The following is a 19,840-nucleotide window of genomic DNA, read 5'->3' on the forward strand; positions in this document are numbered from 1 at the left end:
CTCACCCACATACCCACTGAGTTACAATTTCCTGACACCAGTATCTTCCCTTAACCACAATGTTCACTTTCAGTAATTTAGGAGAAACAGTGCCCCCCTTGCCTATGACCTTCCTTACCCTCTTCTCAGTGTAAGGCATGAAGAAAAGGCAAACAGACCCAGAAGTCTAGGACCCCTGATGTAGAGTGGGGGGAGGGGGCGGTGGAGAGAGAAGGGAAAGGAGCAGGCATTCACTTTGGAAACAGTAATTTTATTTTTTCCAATTATAAAGACAATTTTAACGTTCATTTAAAACATTTTGAGTTCTAAATTTTCTCCCTTCCTCACTTCCCTCCCCTCTCTCTAAGACAATACACAATTCAATATAGGTTATATATGTTCAGTCATGTAAAACATATTTCCATATTCGTCATGTTGTGAAAGAATAAACAGACTAAAAGGGAAAAGAACCACACAAAAAAGTGAAAATAGTATGCTTTGATCTGCCTTCAAACTCCATCCCTTCTTTCTCTGGATGTGCATTTTCCATCATGAGTCTTTTGGAATTGTCTAGGATGACTGTCTTGCTGAGAAGATAAATGACTTCATAAATAACTTAGCTCTTCTCAGCAGTACAGTGATCCAAGACAATGCTCATCACACCAATCATCACACAACGTGGCTCTTAGTGTGTACAACGTTCTCCTGGTTCCGCTCACTTCACTCAGCATCAGTCCACACAAGTCTTTCCAGGTTTTTCTGAAGTCTGCCTGCTCACATTTCTTCTAGCACAATAGTATTCCATTACATTCATAGACCACAACTTGCTCAGCCATTCCCCAGTGGATGGGCATCCCCTCAATTTCCAATTTTTAGCCACCACAAAAAGAGCTGCTAGAAATATCTTTGTACATGTGGGTCCTTTTCTTTTTTTTTATGATCTTTTTGGGATACAGATCAAGAAGTGGTATTAGTGAGTCAAAAGATATGCCCAGTTAGGTTGTTTTTCAATGTTCATTTGAAAAAATGTAGGTCCAAATTTTCTCCGTTCCCCTCCCCCCTCCCTAAGACAGTAAGCAATTTGATATTGGTTATATAAGTGCAATCGAGTAACCAAATTTCCATATTAGTTAGAGAACAGGCATTTGTTAGACACCTATGATGTGCCAGGCACTGTGGTAAGTGCTTTACAAATATTATCTCATTTGATTTCCTCTTAGACTCACAACCACCCTGTATGATATATGCTATTATGATCCCCCTCTTACAGTTAAGGAAACTGAGGCAGATAGAGGTTAAATGACTTATCTAGGATAACACAGCTAGAAATCTTGTGAGGCTAGATTTGAACTCAGGTCTTCCTGACTCTAGGCCCAGCACCATAGCCACTGCCCCACCTAGCAGGTGCAAATTGTGCATTGAAGTCATGTAATAGGGATATTCCTAATTCCTTACATTTACCATTGAAATACTATGACTTGAAGCTTAGAAAATACTATCATATCCAACTTCTTATGTGCTGACCCTTACAATCCTCTTAGATAGGCAGGGGGAGAAATTTTGGTTCCATTTTATAGAGGTGAAAAATAGGCCTCAGTAAGATGAAGCAATCTGCCCAAAGTCATGAGACAAAAGCAGGACTGTTGGAGATTTGTCCCAGACGTCAGTATGGGGGGGTGGGGTGTCTGGATACCAATGTCCCCCTACCTGACCCCATGGGGCCATGAGGAAAAGCAGGCTGAGGAGAAGGGCAAAGGAGTAGTGTTGAGGCTGGAGGAAGGGGAGAAGAGACAAATTATAGGTCTAGACCTGGAAGGGCCCCTAGAGGCCTCTTAATTCAACCCTCCTCATTTTGTAGATAAGGTAACTGAGACTTGAAGAGGTTATTTGACTTGCCCAACAAGGGCACACTGGTAGGAAAGGATCAGAAGCAGAATTCGAACTCAGGTCCTCTGATTCAAGAGTTAGCACTCATTCTGCTATAACACATTGCCTCCAAACCTAGGCTGTCCACTTCATTAGTGAATGGACTATCCTCTGGGCTCATCATACCTGTCCCCTTGCCCCTCCTCAACTGTTATGGCTGTAGATAAAAACAAATCCTTTGTTATGATTCTGAGCTAGAACTGGGACTAGAACCTGGGCTTCCTGACTCCTGCTCCAGAACCTTTTCTGCTTTGAAAGCAGGGACCGTACTCCCCAATCATCCCGGCCTCCTTCCTCACCCATCTCTCCCTCCCTGCCCAGATTAGGACACCGGCCCTAAAGGTGACTATGTATATTCTCTAACAGGTCCTCTGGAGAAAGCTGACTGCACCCTGGAGCTCCCGGACTCTGAAACAGGAAAGGTGACATACACCACAAATCAGGTCTCTTGGGGTTGCTTGGGCCAGAAACCCCTTAACTCTACCCGAGAAGTCCATGTCCTCAACCTGAACTTTCCAAAGGTGAGTGATCCCTTGACCAGCTGGCTTCAGGGCTCAAGGGAAGTCTCCCCCAACCCAACACCCTCTCTCAACAGTAAATGGAACCTCAACCAGCTGTTATTGCCAGGCCTTGATGCCTTGGGGTGAGGGCATTGCCATGGACCAAGATCTGGTATATTGGTATCTGACCAAGACAACCACCAGAAAATCATTTGCAAATGATGCAATTTTCCTCAATTTTCTGAGTGCTATCATTAACTAAATGGGTTTCTTTGTTGGCTGATTGGGGCTGGTAAGGCCAGAAGACTGTCAATTAATCAACAAGCAATTATTAAGTGCCTACCATGTACGAGGCATTGTGGAATATAAAGACAAGGGAAATAGTTCTTGCCCTTGATAGATAGACAAACAAAAGACAGACGAACAGACAGACAAGACAGACAGACAGATGGATAGATAGATAGTTCAACCGAGCATCTATTATGCACATACTTTGCATCAAGCACTGTGCTGGGCACTAGGGATACAAATACAAACAAACAGGACAGTTCTTACCCTCGAGAAGGTTACATTTTAGTGGAGGGAAGACAGATACGTTGATGGGCAGTTTTTGCTCAGTCACTTAGTCTTGAAGCTATAATGGGCATGTGATGACAAAAACGAAACTGTCCCTGTCCTCGAGGAGCTTACATTCTGTTCATCCATTTCACATCTGCTAAGGTTTCTTGCAGCTCTGAGTCCTAAGATTCTTCCTGGGAGTCAGGGCAGGGGCCCAGCTGCTTCCCTCCAGGCAGATACAGAAGGAACACTGATTGGCCTCAGGTACCACAGTCTGTGGGAGTCCTTAGTCTGAGGCCTCCTCTATGGGCCATACTCTGAAAGAGAGAGAATTTCTTTCAAGGAGTCTGGCAATTCTCTAAAGTCCTGAGTTTTCCATGTGTGGCCTAGTTGGACAAAGCCAATAAAAGTTCTTGGTTAGGCGGTCTGAGGGAAGGTGACTTCCCCTCTGGGGTAGGCAGCTTGGCAGCTTCAAGGAGATGAGCCACCAGGAGATGGGTCCAACCAGCTCTGATGGTTCTGGGACCAGAACTCTTGTGGGGGCATGGACAGGAATAAGCAAAGGGGCAGGGTGCCGTTAAAGGCACCCACCAAGTCAGATCATGACCCAGAGGAGACAGGAAACCACTGTCGGGTGTCTCATAGCTTCTAGCTGGGCCCCCTGTTCTGAACTGTGATAAGACAGCCTCAGCATAAACACTCCCCACAAACCCAGGCCAGTGGGACTGATTCAGCTCTTACGTAGATTCCAGTAGCTTCTACTCCTTGAACAACACTGGCTGGAAATGCTGAGATTTGAGGATTTTCTGATTAATAAGACAGTGACTCATTCTTGACGACAATGGCCAATCCTGTCAAAAACCAGACCAGGAAAGGCTCCTTCCAGTCCTTGGTCAAGGGAGTGGGGGATTCCTGCCACCTCCCCTGGGGCCAGCTGGGGATATGAATAGGGAGGCACTAGTTCTGTGATTTCAGCAGTATAGGGAACTCCCAGGTGAGGACACTCCCTCTACCAATACAGATTGGCATTCTCTAACTCTCAGAGTTGCATACAGAGCCAAGAGGTTGAGTGATTTGCCCAGAGTTACACAAGCCACTAATTTTTTTTTTAAATTATCATTTACTTATTTGTAACATTCATTTAAAAACTTTAAGTCCCAAATTCTTTCCCTCTCTCCAGCCTCTCCCCTCCCCATTGAGAAAGCAAGCAATGTGATATCAATTACACATGTGAAGTCATGCAACACATTTCCATATTAGTCATGTTGCCAAAAGAAAAATAAAGAAAATGAAAAAATTATGCTTCAATCTGCACTCAGACTTTACCAGTTCTCTCTCTGGAGGTGGATTTTTTCTTTACAAGTCCATCAGAATTCTCTGGAATCATTGTCTTGATCAGAGCAGCTAAGTCTTTCACAGTTGATTATCACCGCAATATTCCTGTTACCGTGTACCACGTTCTCCTGGTTCTGCTCACTTCACTTTGCATCAATTCATATAAGTCTTCCCAGGTTTTTCTGAACCCATCCCTTTCATCATGTATTACAGCACAATAGCATTCCATCGCAATCATATGTCACAACTTGTTCAGCCATTCCCCAATTGATGGGCATCCCCTCAGTGTCCAATTCTTTGCCCCCATAGAAAGAGCTGCTATGAATACTTTTGTACATATAGGTCCTTTTCCTTTTTATTCTTGCTCTCTTTGGGACACAGACCTAGTAGTGGTATTGCTGGGTCAAAGGGTATGAACAGTTTTCTAGCCCTTTGGGCATGGTTCCAAATTGCTTTTCAGAATGGTTCACAATTCCACCAACAGTAGAGCCATTAATTATTAGAGGCAGGGCCTGAACCCAGGTCTTCCAGGCTTAGAGGTCAGTTCTCTATTACACTATGCTTATCACAACAGTGATAAAAACAATAGCTAAAAATAAGTTAGCACTTATGTAGCACAGTAAGGCTCAAGAAGTATTTTTACAAATATTATCACATTTAATCTTCACTATAAGTGGTGTTGAACTGAAACAGAAAAAGGAGCCACTAATTTATGCATAAGGATCCCTGTGGGCCTCATGTTGACTTAGTTTTAAAATGTAATGTTATCTCTGTTTTATTATATTTTTATTTTGTTAAATATTTCCCAATTTCATTTTATTCTTAAAGAGGCCCATGATTCTGTGTTGGACACCTCTAGTCACACAGCTCTGTGAGGTGCTATTATTTTCCCCATTTTATAGATGAGGAAACTGAAGCAAGCAGAGGTTAAGTGGCTTGCCCAGGATCACACAGTAGTAAGTGTCTGAGGCTGGACTTGAACTCAGGTCTTCCTGATGACAGGCACATTGCTCTATCCACTTGGACATTCCCTTACAGTTTGGGAAGTATCTGGGGCCATTTCTAGTCATCCTGGTCTGTGTCTTTGCTCGGGTTGGGGGGGAGAGAAAGTGAGGCTGGTGACTTTGCACAGCCCTGCCTTACTTAAGTCCCATTCACTTGAAAGTCAAGACGTCACCTTCCTGACATCATGCAACAACAAATAACAACAACGTTCCCATACATTACCTCGTGCTCACAATGACCCTTGTCAGCAGGAATGGGGCTGCGTATTATTCTGCTGGGCAGCTAGGCGACACAGTGAATAGTACACTGGGTCGGAGTCAGGAGGACCTGAGTTCAAATCTGGCTCAGAATCTTGTTAGCTGTGTGACCCTGGGCAAGTCACTTAACACTGTCTGCCTCAGTTTGCTCATCTGTAAAATGAACTGGAGAAGGAAATGGCAAACCACTCTGGTATCTTTGCCAAGAAAATGCCAGATGGGGTCAGGGAAAGTCAGACATGACTGAAAATGACTGAACAACAAAATATTCTACTAGAGCAGGCTGCAGGAGGCTGTGTGGACAGTGCATACAGCATTGGACCTAGAGTCAGGGAGACCTAAGTTCCCGTTTGGCCTCAGACACTGACTAGCGGGTCAAGTGTCTCAACCTCTCTCGGCCTCGGTTTCCTCACTGATAAAATGAAGGTAATGATAGCACCTACCTCCCAGAGCTCTTGTGAGGACAAAATGAGGTAATATTTGTAGAAGACTTTGCAAACCTTTAAGCATTATTTAAATGCTAGCTATTATCATTATTATTACTTTTAATGTGGAAGCTCATAAGACTACATATGTAAAGCACTTTGGAAAACCTTAAAACATCCCATGCATGTGAGCTTTTGTGGTTGTTCCCATTTTTTGGATGAGAAGTCTGAGGCCCAATGAGGCGCAGTGACTTGCCCCGAGGTCGCACGGTGAGTCTGTGGCATAGCTGGGGCGAGAAGGTGATGTTTCTTCCCCGCCTTCTGCTGCTTCTTTGCAGGGTCAGACGAGGAGGGGATCAGAGCCCCGGGGCTGTGGTGAGCAGCAGCTTGTCGGTGTCTGGGTCGGGGCTGACAGACAGCCGGCTCCTGACCTGGCTGGGGTGGGAGGGGGCCTGGAAGGGGAGAGGGAGGAGGGCCAGCCGCATGGCTCCGCTCCTAGAAGAATTACTGGAAGCTGCTTTCTATAAGTGACTCCCAATGTGCAGGGGACGGAGAGACAAAATTCCCTTTCCCGCAGTTGCTGGGTCCATCAACAATGGTCTCTGGAAAACACAGGCAATAAAAATAGAAACGGAGGGCCCACATGGCCCGGGTGGAGGGGAGGGGGGGAATCCTGGGGTCAGGCAGGGGCCTGGAGTCCTGGTCTACAGTCTGATTTTCCCTTCTGGAAGTCACATGAGCCTCACTGGGATCCCGGCCGGGGGCGGGGGGAAGGGGCTGTGGGCTGGGGGGAGGATTTTTGCTGCCAAGCATCTGTTAGGTCTACGCTCCAGAAACCAAGGCCCGGCGCACAGAACCAGCTTCACTAGCAGCTGAGGTTGTTGTCCAGTTGTTTCAGTAATGTTGGACTCCTCATAACCCCAGTTGGGATTTTCTTGACAAAGATACCAGAGTGCTTTGCCGTTTCTTTCTCCAGTTCATTTTACAGAAGAGGGAACTGGGTTAAGTGACTTGCCCAGGGTCACCCAGCTAGGAGGTGTCTGAAGTCTGACTTGAACTCAGGTCTCCCTGACTCCAAAAGCAATGGAAGTGAGGGTTATGCGCCAGTTCCTTCATTTCCAGTTCCTCTCTGGCACCATTGTGAGTTTGCCCATCATTCTGTTTTGCCCCTTATGACCAGCCTCCAGCCTGGCAGTGTCCTTCCTGACATGTGGTACCCAGCTCTGCACTCAGTGCCTCCATCCTGAACCTTTCCTGCTCCTAATTCTAATTCCTCTCATGGTGCCATAAAGGTCCTCGTTTTTGTCTCTTAGGGAGCTGAAAGCTCTGTGTTGGCAGGCCACATGTTATAGACTTCAGTGTATACCCCACAGTACCTGATACCAAGCTGGACACACAGAAAGCCCTAAATATAGATTTATTGGTTGGCTTTAATAATAGCTCACTATACAAAATGGTGCTTTAATCTTGGCAACTCAATGCAAATGTGAGATAGGAACTAGACCACAGGCATGCTGGCTCTGGAAAGCCAGTTGTTAAATTTTCAGTGTGAGCATTTATGACTTAGAAGTCTTCCAATACTACAAATCAGGGCTTGATTTATTGATTTATTATTGATTGTTTTATTGATTTGTTTAGACTTAAGAAAGTGATGAAAAATGTTAATCTGCTAAAATAGAGTAAAAGTGTGTCCTTTGTACACTTTCCCCCCCTCTTGGGGAGCCACTTGTTAAACTGTTACCAGTTTACCAGTTACCAGTTGTTAAACTGTTTACCAGCACACCACTGAACTAGAGATATGATTTCATTGGTACAGGGAATTTAAGGATGTGGAAGTTCCTTCTACCCATGCAGGTTGGCACCTCCTCCACTGTTGTCTAGTTGATTAGTTATGTCCAACTCTTTGTGACCCCATTTGAGGTTTTCTTGGTGAAGGCACTGGAGTGGTTCACCACTTTATTTTGTAAATGAGGAAGCTGAGGCTAACAGGGTTAAATGACTTGCCCAGGATCACACAGCTAACAATAAGTATCTGAGAATGGATTTGAACTCAGGTCCTCCTGACTCCAGGATTGGTGCTCTATCCACTGTACCATCTAGCTGCCCAATTAATAATAATAATAAAAAACATTTATATAGCACTTATTATGTGCCAGGCACTGTGCTAAGTGCTTTACAATTATTATTTCATTTGATCCTCACATCAACCCTGAGGAAACAGAAGTTAAGTGACTTGCCCAGGGTCACACAGCTAGTAAGTATCTGAGGTCAGATTTAAACTCAGTTATTCCTAACTCCAGGCCCAGTGCTTTATCCACTGCATCCATCTAACTGCACCTTTAAAAAGTCACCTGGAGGGATGGTATCAGAAAAACCTGGAAAGACTTCTAGAAAGTGATACAAAGTGAAGTGAGCAGAACCGCAGAACCTTGTACACAGTAACAGACATACTGTATAATGATCAACTGTGAGCAACTTAATTCTGGTCCACGCAATGATTCATGACAATTCCCAAGGACTCACAGGGAAAAATGCTATCCACCTCCAGAAAGAGAACTGGTGAATTCTGAACACAATTGTTAGCATAATTTTTTCACTTTCTTTATTTTTGTTGTTTTGTTTTGTAACATGGCTAAAGGGGAAATAGGTTTTGCATGATTTCACACGTATAATTAACATAATAATTTAATGTAATTAACGTAATTGCTTGCCTTCTCAATCGGAAGGGGGAGGGGCTGGGGAGAAGGAGAGAATTTGGAACTCAAAATTCCAAAAAATGAACGCTGAAAATATTTTTTTGGTTGAGTTGCCTAGAGCACTGATAATTCTAGTGACTTGCCTAGCATCACACAGCTGGTACGTAGCAGGGAGTGGAGGGTAATAAAATCTGCATCTTCCCACCAAGACCAGCTCTCTATCTATTATATCACAGCTGCCTCTCTTCATACAGGGAGTATGTGATTATCTCCACTTTACAAGTCAGGAAAGCGAGGCTCAGAGCAGTTAAGTGACCTGGGACACACAGCTTAATAAATGCAGAAGTCAAGACTTGAACGCAGATCTTCCTTTTTCCAAATCTAGTAGTCTTTCTCTAACCTCATATCTGGCAGCTAGTTGGCTCAGTGGTCAGAGTGCTGGGCCTGGAGTCAGGAAGGCTCATCTTTCTGAGTTCAAATCTGGCCTCAGGCACTTGTTAGCTGTGTGACGCTTTTAACGCTGTTTGCCTCAGTTTCCTCATCTGTAACATGAGCTGGGGAAGAAAATGGCAAACCACTCCACTATCTTTTTCAAGAAACCCCCAAATGAAGTCACAAAGAATCGGACACAACTGAACAACAAAAAAATCTCATGTAACTGGCAAATGTATTCTCATGTTCCAGTCTCACTTCACCAGGCTACACTGGGTATTACAGCTTCTGAGACTACCTCAGCTCATGCTCAGATTTTTACCTGTGACCTGAGACTTTACAATTGACTCTCTAATAATTCCTACGACAAAGTAGGGCTCAAGGATACCTAGGTTGTGCAGGAAATCATTGCGTTTTCCTAACCCAAGCACTGAACATTACACATTTATCGAAGCAAGATCTGGTTATAATGAATACCCAAAGCAGTCCCCAAAAGTCTGAGGAGAATGTGGAAGTAAGCTAGAGCATCATCTCCCTTTGTCTCCACTTCTGAGGGGGATGGGCTGGTTCTGCATATGTTCATTTATTCATTCAACAAGCATTAATCACCTACTGTATGCAGTGGAAACAAAGCCCCCCCAAAAAAAGCCTCCAACCTATGTACACACATATGCATATGTGTATGTATATGCAAATACACCCACACATGTATAGTTATTTATATGTGTATAATACACATGTATAATTATATGTATGTATACCACGGAAACAGGCCTCAAGTCATGGCCATATAATATCTGTGTACAGTGCACATGTGTGTATGCATGTGCACACGTGTGTATATGCGGGGGTGTGTACATATATGTATATGGTGTGCATACAGGTGTGTATATATTGATATATGTGCACATATATGTATGTATATATATATATATATATAGCATTGTGATGCATATATACACATCTTTTTTAGGACCCAGTAAAAGGGCTACCTTATTCTCCACCATGGGGTCATAGGATTTGGAAGTGAATTTAGAAATCATCTAGTCTAATCCCCCTCAATTTATCTTTAAATGCGTTTTTTTGATGCCTTCTGTCTTCATATCACAACCATTTCAATGCTTCCCTTCAGATTGACCCTTCATTTGTGAAGAAGAAAAAGAATTCAGCAAGAACGTCCCATGCAGTGCCCACATCCAATGCTTTATGCAGTATTCTGTGCTGAGTGGCCCCCCGCCTATCTACCTGGAGCTCCCTGCCCCATTCCTGCCATTTGATATATGGTCACACAGGAAATGAGGGGCAAAGCTAGTTTTTCTGACTCCAAATCCAATGTAGTTTCTGCTACTCTGCCTCCTTTAGACGGTTAAGCTAACTGCAGTGCCGGGGGATAGGGAGGGAAGGGGTTGGGAATCCATCCCCACAAATCAGAGGGACAGTCTCCCACTGTACGCTCAGAACAGCTAACTTTGGTTGCCACACGGGCTCTGACTGCTGTCGTTGTCTCTCTCTGTCTCTCTCTTTTTTTCCCAGGATTTCTCAGAATTGAAGCTGACCATTCAGGTTAGCAAGGGGAATGTCCCACAGCCCAGAGATGTCCATGTCATCCTCAATGTCCAGGGTCACATTAACCTCTTGCTGCAGGCCCCAGGAATTCCAGTCAACCTTTCCTTGGTAAGGGCTTTGGGCAAGAGTCATGGGAGGTTTGGCAAGAGGGACAGGTATGTCCCATCTGGACAGATGCAGGGAGGAAGTATTGGCTCTGGCCTTGGCTAAGGTATATCTCTATGTCCCTGGGTCTCTGTCTTATTATTCACTGTCCCAAATCTTTTCATACTCTTCTATTTTTTTTCTCCCAAGAAAGCAAATACCATAATATTGGCCTGACCTACCTTATAGAGCCAGATCAAATGAGATTATAGTTTTTGTTTTTGTCTTTGTTTTTGTTTTTTTTGGTTAGGCAATGGGGTTAAGTGACTTGCCCAGGGTCACATAGCTAGTAAGTGTTATGTGTCTGAGGCCGGATTTGAACTCAGGTCCTCCTGAATCCAGGGCCGGTGCTCTATCCACTGCATCACCTAGCTGCCCCCAAAATGAGATTATAGTTGATATGATCATTAATTCCCTTTGTGACCTTGGACAAAGCACATTCCCTTCCTGAGAGTCAGTTTACTTACTTGTCAAATGAGGTTGGATTAGATTAGGAGGTTCTTAACCTTTTTTTTTTTTTGGTGTCATGGACCCATGGCAGTATGGTGAAACCTATGGATTCCTCAGAATAACATTTTTATTTATTTAATATGTATATATTATTATAATTGTATTATATGTTAATATATTATTGTAATATTATAAATAATATCATTTATTTAATATTTTTAGATGCAACAAATAAAATACATAGTATTAAAAAGGAAACCAATTATAATGAAGTACAGTTATCAAAATTGTTTAAAAAACCAAATTTCCATACTCCAAATTAAGAACCCCTGGACCAGATGTGTTCAATGTCCTAGTGAGGTGATTCTGTGAAATTCTAAGCAAGGCATGAGCGTTCTTGAAAAGGTTAAAAAGTACAGCACAAATGGGAAAGATTATTATTGTCTCTCCAAATAGTGACTGCTAAGGTTCCTTTTCACACAAACTGAATTTAGTTAGAGATTCCCCAAACCCCTCACTCTCATTTCATCCTTGGTTAGACCCTCCAACACTATCCCTAGACTTAGCCCTTGGAAGTGGGTTGGGGAGGAAGGGTGAGAGGAAAGAGGAGAAAAATCATAAGAGCATAGACTCAAAGAATTTCAGGATACCAGTGTTAAAAAGGGACCTTAAAAGTCATTTAGTCCAACACTTCACCCAGGACAAGAATGCTCTCTGCAGCATCTCTGGCTGGTCATCCAGGGTCTGCTTAAACCTCCCGTGGGGGTTCATTCCACAAGGCAGCACATTCTATTGTTGGACAGCTCTAGGCTAATAAATCAATCGACAAGCATTATTTAAATCACTTACTATGTGCCTGACACTATACCAAATGCTGGGAATACAAAGACAACAGAAAAGAAAAACATTCCTTGCCCTCAAGAAGCTTACATTCTAATAAAAACTAACATTTTTGTAACATTGTAAGGTTTGAGCCTCATAACAATCCTCTTATGAGGTAGACACTCTACAGGTATTGTTATCCCCATTCTTCAGTTGTGGACTGAGACCCAGAGAAGTTTAGTAATTTGTCTTTAATCACATTAGCCAATAAGTATCAGAGGCAGAATTGAAAATTGACTGATTCCAAATCCAGTGCTCTTTCCACTAGACCAAGGCTGCCCTTGGGGACCAATTAATCTAATAGGGGAGACTGTGGAAAACACACTCAGAAGACACAAGATACACACCCAGGAGGCACATAAACAGGCTGACTGAGGAACAGCTGGCTCAGACTCTGAAGCCAAGTGCTAAGGGAGAGTCTGGAAGAACTGGACAAGAACCAGTCTCTGTCCTCCAGGCTCAGTGAAACTCCCTGTCTACCACAGCTAGGAATGCTACCCCCTGCCAACAGATATTAGCAGCTATTGTTCTCAGAAGAAACAACGTAAGAGAGGAGGGGAGGAAGAGAGAGAGAGAGAGAGAGAGAGAGAGAGAGAGACAGAGACAGAGAGAGACAGAGAGAGACAGAGAGACACAGAGACAGAGAGACACAGAGACAGAGAGACATAGAGAGAGAGAGTGAGACAGAGACAGAGACAGAAAGACAGAGAGACAGAGACAGAGAGAAAGACAGAGAGACTGAGAAAGAGAGAGATGAGAGGCAGAGAAAGTGGAGAAAGTAGAAAGACACAAAGAAACAGAGAGAAAGAATAGCAGGGAAAGATGATAGGGGCCAGGAAGAGAAGGAGGAAAAGACAAAAAAAACCATAGGAAAAATGGGAACAAAGGCTGAAAGGGGGTCAGAGACAGATTGAAAGGTATGTGTTCAGGAGTGGGAGGGGGAGTCAGACGGCAAATGGCAAATCAGCGTCTGTAAGTCCTTGGACACTATGTAGTTTGACCCCATCATATTAGATGGGGAAATTGAAGCCCAGATCTGGGCATGGGCTTGTTCAAGGTCACTCCATGGCAGAGTCAGAACTAGACCCCAGGACTCTTAACTGGGTGCTTTTTGCCAAAGCATCTTGGGACATATGGAGCTACGCACTCCCTCCCCTTAGCCCTCCCTGGGCAATTTCCTTGCCTGCTGGCAGCCTGCCCCTGCCCCGGTGAGTGATCTGAGTCCTGAGCCAGCAGGGACCCGAGCATGACGCAGAGGACATAAGAAGGGGCCTGAAGCCCAGGGCAGGAAGGTGATAGCTGATTCTGGCTCCAGCTGGGGCCATGGGGCCTGGTGCCCAGGGGAGGGGAGCAGCCCAACGCCTTCCTCACGGTGGCTAATAATACCCTGGACAGAGAGACAATGGCGGGAGCAGTGACTGCTATCTGATGTAACACGTGGCACTCACCCAGGGCCCTGAGCATCGCCTCTGAGAGCCACTTCTTCAGCTATCTAACTGAGGAAGGACAGGGCCACACAACCAAGGTCTCCCCAGAAGAGGTCCCCCACAGCTTCTTCTCTACCCTTGGCCTTGATCCAAGGTAACAGATGGGGGGGCTGTACGGATGAGGGTTAAGGAGAAACCCCAAGGCAAACCTTCAAAAGGGATGGATATACTGCATGGGGTTTGCCTATCTCTTTGAGGACCAGAGGACTTGAGTATGAGAACTCCCTGCTCCCCTTCTATAAATTAGAAAATGCTAAGACCCCTAGAGTCTGGGGAGTGGAGAGAAGCTAGGAGAAGTAGTCAAAGATGAGGGAGGGCAGAAATGAAGGGAAGCAGGTCCATTTGGGTGATGGGGGAATCTAGACATGGCCTTATGACTAGAAGGAGCCTCCAGAAGTCATCCAATCCATCTCTCTGCTTCCAAACTGCCTCAGACAGTTGTCTCTCTGTCCTTATTTTTAAAGCATAGCTCCTCAGTCTGGTATTTGACCCCCTTCATTTCCTCTTGCTCATCCTTCAGTGGGGGGTGGTCCTGAAGGCCCTTAAGACTCTGATCTAGCTGCCCCTCAGCTGCCCCTTCTCAGGTGAAATTCTTCCTTTTCTAAACCTCATTCATCCTGCTTAAGAAGGCAGGCCCCTCCATGAGAGGCCACTGCCACCTCAGAACTCTTGCTGTACTTCTGTCCACACCACTTAGAGAGCATTTGGGCCACTTTTGTCTGGCATTGTTCTTTTCTTAGCCCTCCAAGGAGACAGGAAGCTCCCCATAGGCAAGGACTTTCCTTTCTCTGGCTCTCCCATGGCAGCTAGCACGAGGCTCTCCCAACTGGCAGACAGTAGGTGCTCTGGAAATGAGTATCAAAGGATTGAAATAGCCTCTCCCCCTTAGCCCTCGTGCTAATCTCTCCCTCTCCCCTCTCGTCCTAGGCCCTAGCCCCTATAGAATTGGGGAATAGGGATGGGGGAGGGAACTGGAGAGGTTTATCAAAGACACATTTCTTGGAGAGCAACAGGGCGCTTCAGAGAGGGTTCAAGGCTCAGGGCCATCCCTAAGGGCGACTACAATGTAAATTCCAGCCCATAAAATTCCTATGAGGTCAGGTTAAAATGAACACTCAGGGCCTTTTAAAGGAAAGGAAGAAAGTCCCAGGGTTTCCTTGCCCCAGGGTAAATTTCACAAAACATACCCGGGAAAGCAGGATAGAAAAGCATCTGCAACTTTTTAATGTAGGTGGATGTCCTGCAAGGGAGCAGGGCCTATAGCCCTCCCCCTAGAGCCAAAAAATGCTGTAGCTCCATGGGTAGTGCTCCAATCCAGCTCCTGCTACATTAAGACCCATTCAGCTGAGGGTGAGCCACAGACCCTGACACATAGAAAGACTAATCCCAAGTGGAGGAACTCACATGGTTTGTGGTTTTGGTTTTTTTTTTTTTAAATATGAGGCAATTGGGGTTAAGTGACTAGCCCAGAGTCACACAGCTGGTGAGTGTCAAGTGTCTGAGACCAGTTGAACTCAGGTCCTCCTGACTCCAGGGCTGGTGTGCTATCTACTGCGCCACTTAGCTGCCCCAAGGAGCTCACATGGAGATTACAATGTGGCAGCCCATGGAAAAGAAATCTATCTGGTAGCTTCCAATTTTTATTAAACATTCTTGCTAACTAACTGCTAAGTTCAGTTGTTTCTACCTTGCTGAAAGAACATAAGTGCTATCAGTACGCTCTAAATTTTTATGCCCTGGGTCAAGCTCTACTCACCTCACCCTAGGTCTGACTCTGCTTTTCTCAGTATTGACAGTCTTTCCACAGAATACCTCTGCTCAGAAGAGCAAGTTTCTGAGAATTTCCCTCATCTCCTTAGGATCCTACAAAGGTCTTCTTAAAAGAAGCATATGTCGACTACAGTGTCTTACCAGACTTCTTCGGAAAGGAAGAGCTCCTTAACTGGGCCCAGAGGACACATGGAGACCTTACCTCCTATGCAGAGATGGATGACCCTCAGAGCATCATCCTCCACGTGGGTCAAGGTCAGCTTCCTCAAGAGAGGGGCCTCTTTGAGGCACAATCTTCTTTTCCCCCAACTCCCACCCCCTTTCCTTGTAGCAGTGCTAAGACACACTGCTAAAGCCGGGAAAGACCTTAGAAATTGTCTTCTTCAACACTATCCCTCCCCATCCCCAAACTGCTTTTTCAAGGATGAAGGAAACTGGGACCTGGAAAAAAGGCGAAGCAACTTACTGAAAGTTAATATTGTGGCCTCAGTATGGTAGCAGAGGGAGATGCTCTATTTTTCTTTTTCTTGACATGAATAATACCATTTTAGAGTAACTTCCATTTCTTTAAAATGTGTTAAACAGTCATATCTAATCTTCATGTTTACCTATGGCTCAGAAGACAGAGTCTACCCTATCTCAGACCCTTGAAGACAATATAAGGCTGGCAGATTAGAAAGTCTTTGTAGCCACTCCCTTGGAAACCCAACAAACTGTCCCCAAGACCAATGATTGTCCCATTGTGAACCAGCATGACCAAGTGTGTTTTGTACAAGTACTTGTAGGAAATGGTTCATTGCAGAAGCCTTCTTGACCCACAGAGACACACTTCTGTATGTGCCAACTGTTGCTTCTCCTGGCCCAGGCTTGTAGCTTAGTGTATAGAATAAACTTTTCTTTTACTGACGTATTCTAAATTGCACTGAAGCAGGTCTCTTTGCCCTGTAAGCAGAAAGAATACAGGAAGGGGCAGAGCCACAGCTTGGCTGAATCCAACTCTTTTGATTCTCGTTCAGTGTCCATGTCGGCAGAGGTTCATGATGTCAACACTTCTAGGACTCCACACTTCAGCAGCCTCCCCAGTGTAATGCATAGAAATTGCAAAGTCCTTGTAGATGTTTTAGAATAAACCCTTATCTTGCAGGTGAAGACACTAAAATCAACAGAGGTAAAAATGATTTGGTCAAGTTATACAGAAAGTTAGTAGCAGGGTCATGACTAGAACCCAGATCTTCAGACTCCCAGTGAAGGACTCTTGACATTATTGTCTGGAGGGCAAGACTTTCACTAACTGGCCCTCCAACCATTCTTGAGGTTCTTGGAGTTTCCTTGATGCTGGTAGCTGAGTTGGGACAGAAGATCTGTCTTCCTTTGGGAGGTCCTGAGCCCACTGTGGGTATGTCAAATGGCCAGTTGGATGCCTTCTCAACCCTATTCTCTCTATCAACTCCCCAGCCTTAGCATCTGCATTCCCATGTGTCCCGGCATCTAACTTCGACATGGGCAACCACCTAACATGGAAGGCCATTGCACCAGGGGTCAGAGGCTGCCGCTTCAGCAAGGGGTTGGGCAAGAAAGTGGCTCACATTCTGAAGGTCACACAGGGTTCCTTCAGCAGGTAAAGTAGCTGACCCAGGGACCCAAACCTTGTGCCCCAGTCTGGTCAGGGTTGCAAGTACCCCTTTTGTCTCCCTGGAGTTCTTCCTGTGTGTCCGTGGTGGCATTTGTTACCCCTAGGTTCCATACCTCTGCCAGTGACTATACTCCTCCTTTATCAGCTTGTCACAGCCCATGCCCATCCCCTGGGGTTGCTACTTTTCCACCTTGCTCACATATGATTTCTGTCACCAACCTCCATAGAATGGTCCCATTGCCCAACTCCCAATGGCAGGACAGATTCTCCCAGGAGGTCTCTCCTCCTTATGCTTAACTATGTGGGTATTGGGGTGGGGGTTCTTGTAGCCCTCAGACAGTGGAAGTGAAGGTGGACTTGAGCTGCCCTTCGGGGAATCTGGCTCCCACACTGGAGACTGTGCTGATCCTGCAGGGACCTCCCAATGTCAATTGGCTGATTGACTCCATCCACAATGTGCAGATCGGGGTGAGCCAAGGTTCCTGCTCCCTCCCTCCTCTGCCTTCCCCTCACCTAGGGCGGGGGGTGGGGGCGCTGGCTTGGGGAGCTAACTCCTAGATTCCCCATGTGGATAAGGTCAATTATTTTAGCCAACTCTCAGTTTTCCCCAGACAGCTTATCCACTTTGGGGGTGGTCATTGAGTTAAAGACTATTAGAATTGGAAGGGCTGTGGAAAGACGGATTTGTATGAGTTAGGATAAGAAGCTCTGGGAGAGAAGGAATGGAGGGTCCCCAGTTCTTTGGGGCTAAGGATAAAAAGGAAGAAAGTGGTGTTCACTGTACAGTGCTCATATCTCTTCTCTCCCATTCCTGCCTTTGCTCTTTTCTGCATCTGCCTTTCTATCTTCCCTTGATCTCTTTCTCCTGCATCTTTTCTCCCTTCATCTTCACTTTTTCCTTTCTCTGCCTTCCTCCTTTCTTTCCCCTTTTCTCTCTCAATTCCTGCTTTCCTTCTTCCCCATCACCCCTTGTCTGTCTTTCTCTGTTTCTCTCTCCCTACCTTAGACCACAGGTGAATACTCCTTCAAGATCTTTCCCGACAAGAGCATTCCTGGCTCCATCCTCTCTGACACAATCCAGGGACTACTTTATGAGGCCAAGACGAAGTTCAATGCTAGCATCATCGCCTCCTATGTGGAGATTCCACCTACCAGCCACATTGCCCTGTGGGCCCCTAGTTGTGGTAAGACTCCCCACTCTAAGACTTCTCGATCCCTTCTGGGAACCTCTTGGGTCTTCCCCAAAGCTCAGCCATGATCCAGAGCCTTGAGGGGTATGTACAGCTTTATAGTCTACACTGGTCAGAAGGCTTTGGTTGTAGTCCTGGTTCTTCTCTTAACTCACTCTATGACTTTGAACTAATCTCTTTGGGTATTAGCATCTATGACTATAAAATTATAAAGCCTCTACCTGCCCTTCTGGCTCCAATGTCCCATGAATCCACCCTTTGTGGAGCAACCAGGTGGAAGTTGGGCTGGGGAAAAGTTGGAAATGTTGGGCTCCTGGCCCTAATCTCCTGATTTTTTCGACAGCTCCCAAGATAGAAACCTCGCCTTCTCCAGTGCTGACAACCCCACCCACGATGTCTTGTTATTTGCCTCTGCTGAGTTCCCTGCTTTCGCCCCAGTGCTCCCCAGACAGCATGACACTGGTGTTAAAGAAGGAATTTATCGTGGTACGGGCAAGTATGGAGGCAGGGGAGGGGAGGGGAGGACCTGCAAAGAGTATGGAAGGCAGAGTTAGGGTCTGAGCCTGGTCTGGAGATATGGAAGGAACAGGTCGAATCCAGGAGTGCTTGGATCGGGTTCTATAGCAAGATGACACAAACATATCCAGCTCAAATGTCTGTCTCCTCCACGAAATCTTCCTTGATTTACCCTGCCAGGAATGACCTTCTTCAGGCCTCACATAGCAATTTATTTTGTAGCTCTAGGATGCACTCACCACTGAATACCACATATTATAGTTATGGGTTTCTATCTTATCCTCCAACTTTTCTTTAAATCCCATGTCTTATCATGTAGGTGTTGTCTTCTCCAATAGGATGAAAGCTCTTAGAAAGTAGAAAGTCTTTTCATCTGTTGTCTTTGGGTCCTCATGCTTAGCACATAGTATGCACTTAACAAATGGTTGTGGTTTATCAAAACTTAAACTCTCCCCATTACAGTTCTTTGCACAAAAAAGTTTGGTGAAGGAATGAATGAAGAACATTCACAAAACAACACCCTAGGCCTCAGTTTCCTTCTCTATAAAATGAGGGAGTGAGACCTGATCTCTGAGGTTGCTTCCAGCTCTGACATTCTCCAGTTTCATGATTTAGCAAACTATGCGAGTCTCCCTATCCTGACCGTTCCCTGCTCCTTCCCAGGTCCTGAACTGTCAGATCAAACATCTCTCCTTCCGGGACCCCACTTGCCAGTCACAAGAGAAAGATAACCAGCTAGTCTTGAGCAGCACCTTCTATGGGTGTGGCATGAATGTGAAGAAAGGTGTCATTTTAAGCAACGAGGTGAGTGGAAGCTTGAGCCTCCTCCGGGAAGCAATCTCCCAGGCAAGAGGAGACAGACAATTCCAGGCTGTTCCAGTTCTTGAGGGCTTTTAACTGGTCTTCAAGTGACCTCTTCAAGTCTCAAGGGTTCCCTTACATTTTGGAAATCCCAGCCTGGATGAGTCACTGTTCCTGGCTTGCCGCTAGCTCACCTTGGGACTATGGTTGGGTAGTTAGCTTGCCCTCCTTCACCAGCCCTCAGTTTTTCCCTCTGGAAAATGAGGGGATTGAATTAGATGCTCTTCA

General features: G+C 45.3%; 1 protein-coding gene across 1 annotated transcript in view; it reads left to right on the top strand.

Moving 5' to 3' along the window:
* The window catches only part of ENG (endoglin), a 38,219-nt gene that overhangs the window by 11,726 nt on the left and 6,653 nt on the right, over positions 1 to 19,840 (top strand). The window contains exons 2-9 of the mRNA XM_020965473.2: positions 2,272 to 2,426; positions 10,647 to 10,787; positions 15,502 to 15,667; positions 16,868 to 17,030; positions 17,375 to 17,513; positions 18,052 to 18,229; positions 18,579 to 18,721; positions 19,415 to 19,555. Coding sequence (XP_020821132.1) covers positions 2,272 to 2,426; positions 10,647 to 10,787; positions 15,502 to 15,667; positions 16,868 to 17,030; positions 17,375 to 17,513; positions 18,052 to 18,229; positions 18,579 to 18,721; positions 19,415 to 19,555 — 1,226 coding nt within the window. The remainder of the gene's footprint in view (positions 1 to 2,271; positions 2,427 to 10,646; positions 10,788 to 15,501; positions 15,668 to 16,867; positions 17,031 to 17,374; positions 17,514 to 18,051; positions 18,230 to 18,578; positions 18,722 to 19,414; positions 19,556 to 19,840) is intronic.

The sequence above is a fragment of the Phascolarctos cinereus genome, unplaced genomic scaffold (genome assembly GCF_003287225.1).
Source record: "Phascolarctos cinereus isolate Bilbo 61053 unplaced genomic scaffold, phaCin_HiC Scaffold_2;HRSCAF=192, whole genome shotgun sequence".
NCBI classification, from domain to species: Eukaryota; Metazoa; Chordata; class Mammalia; order Diprotodontia; family Phascolarctidae; genus Phascolarctos; species Phascolarctos cinereus.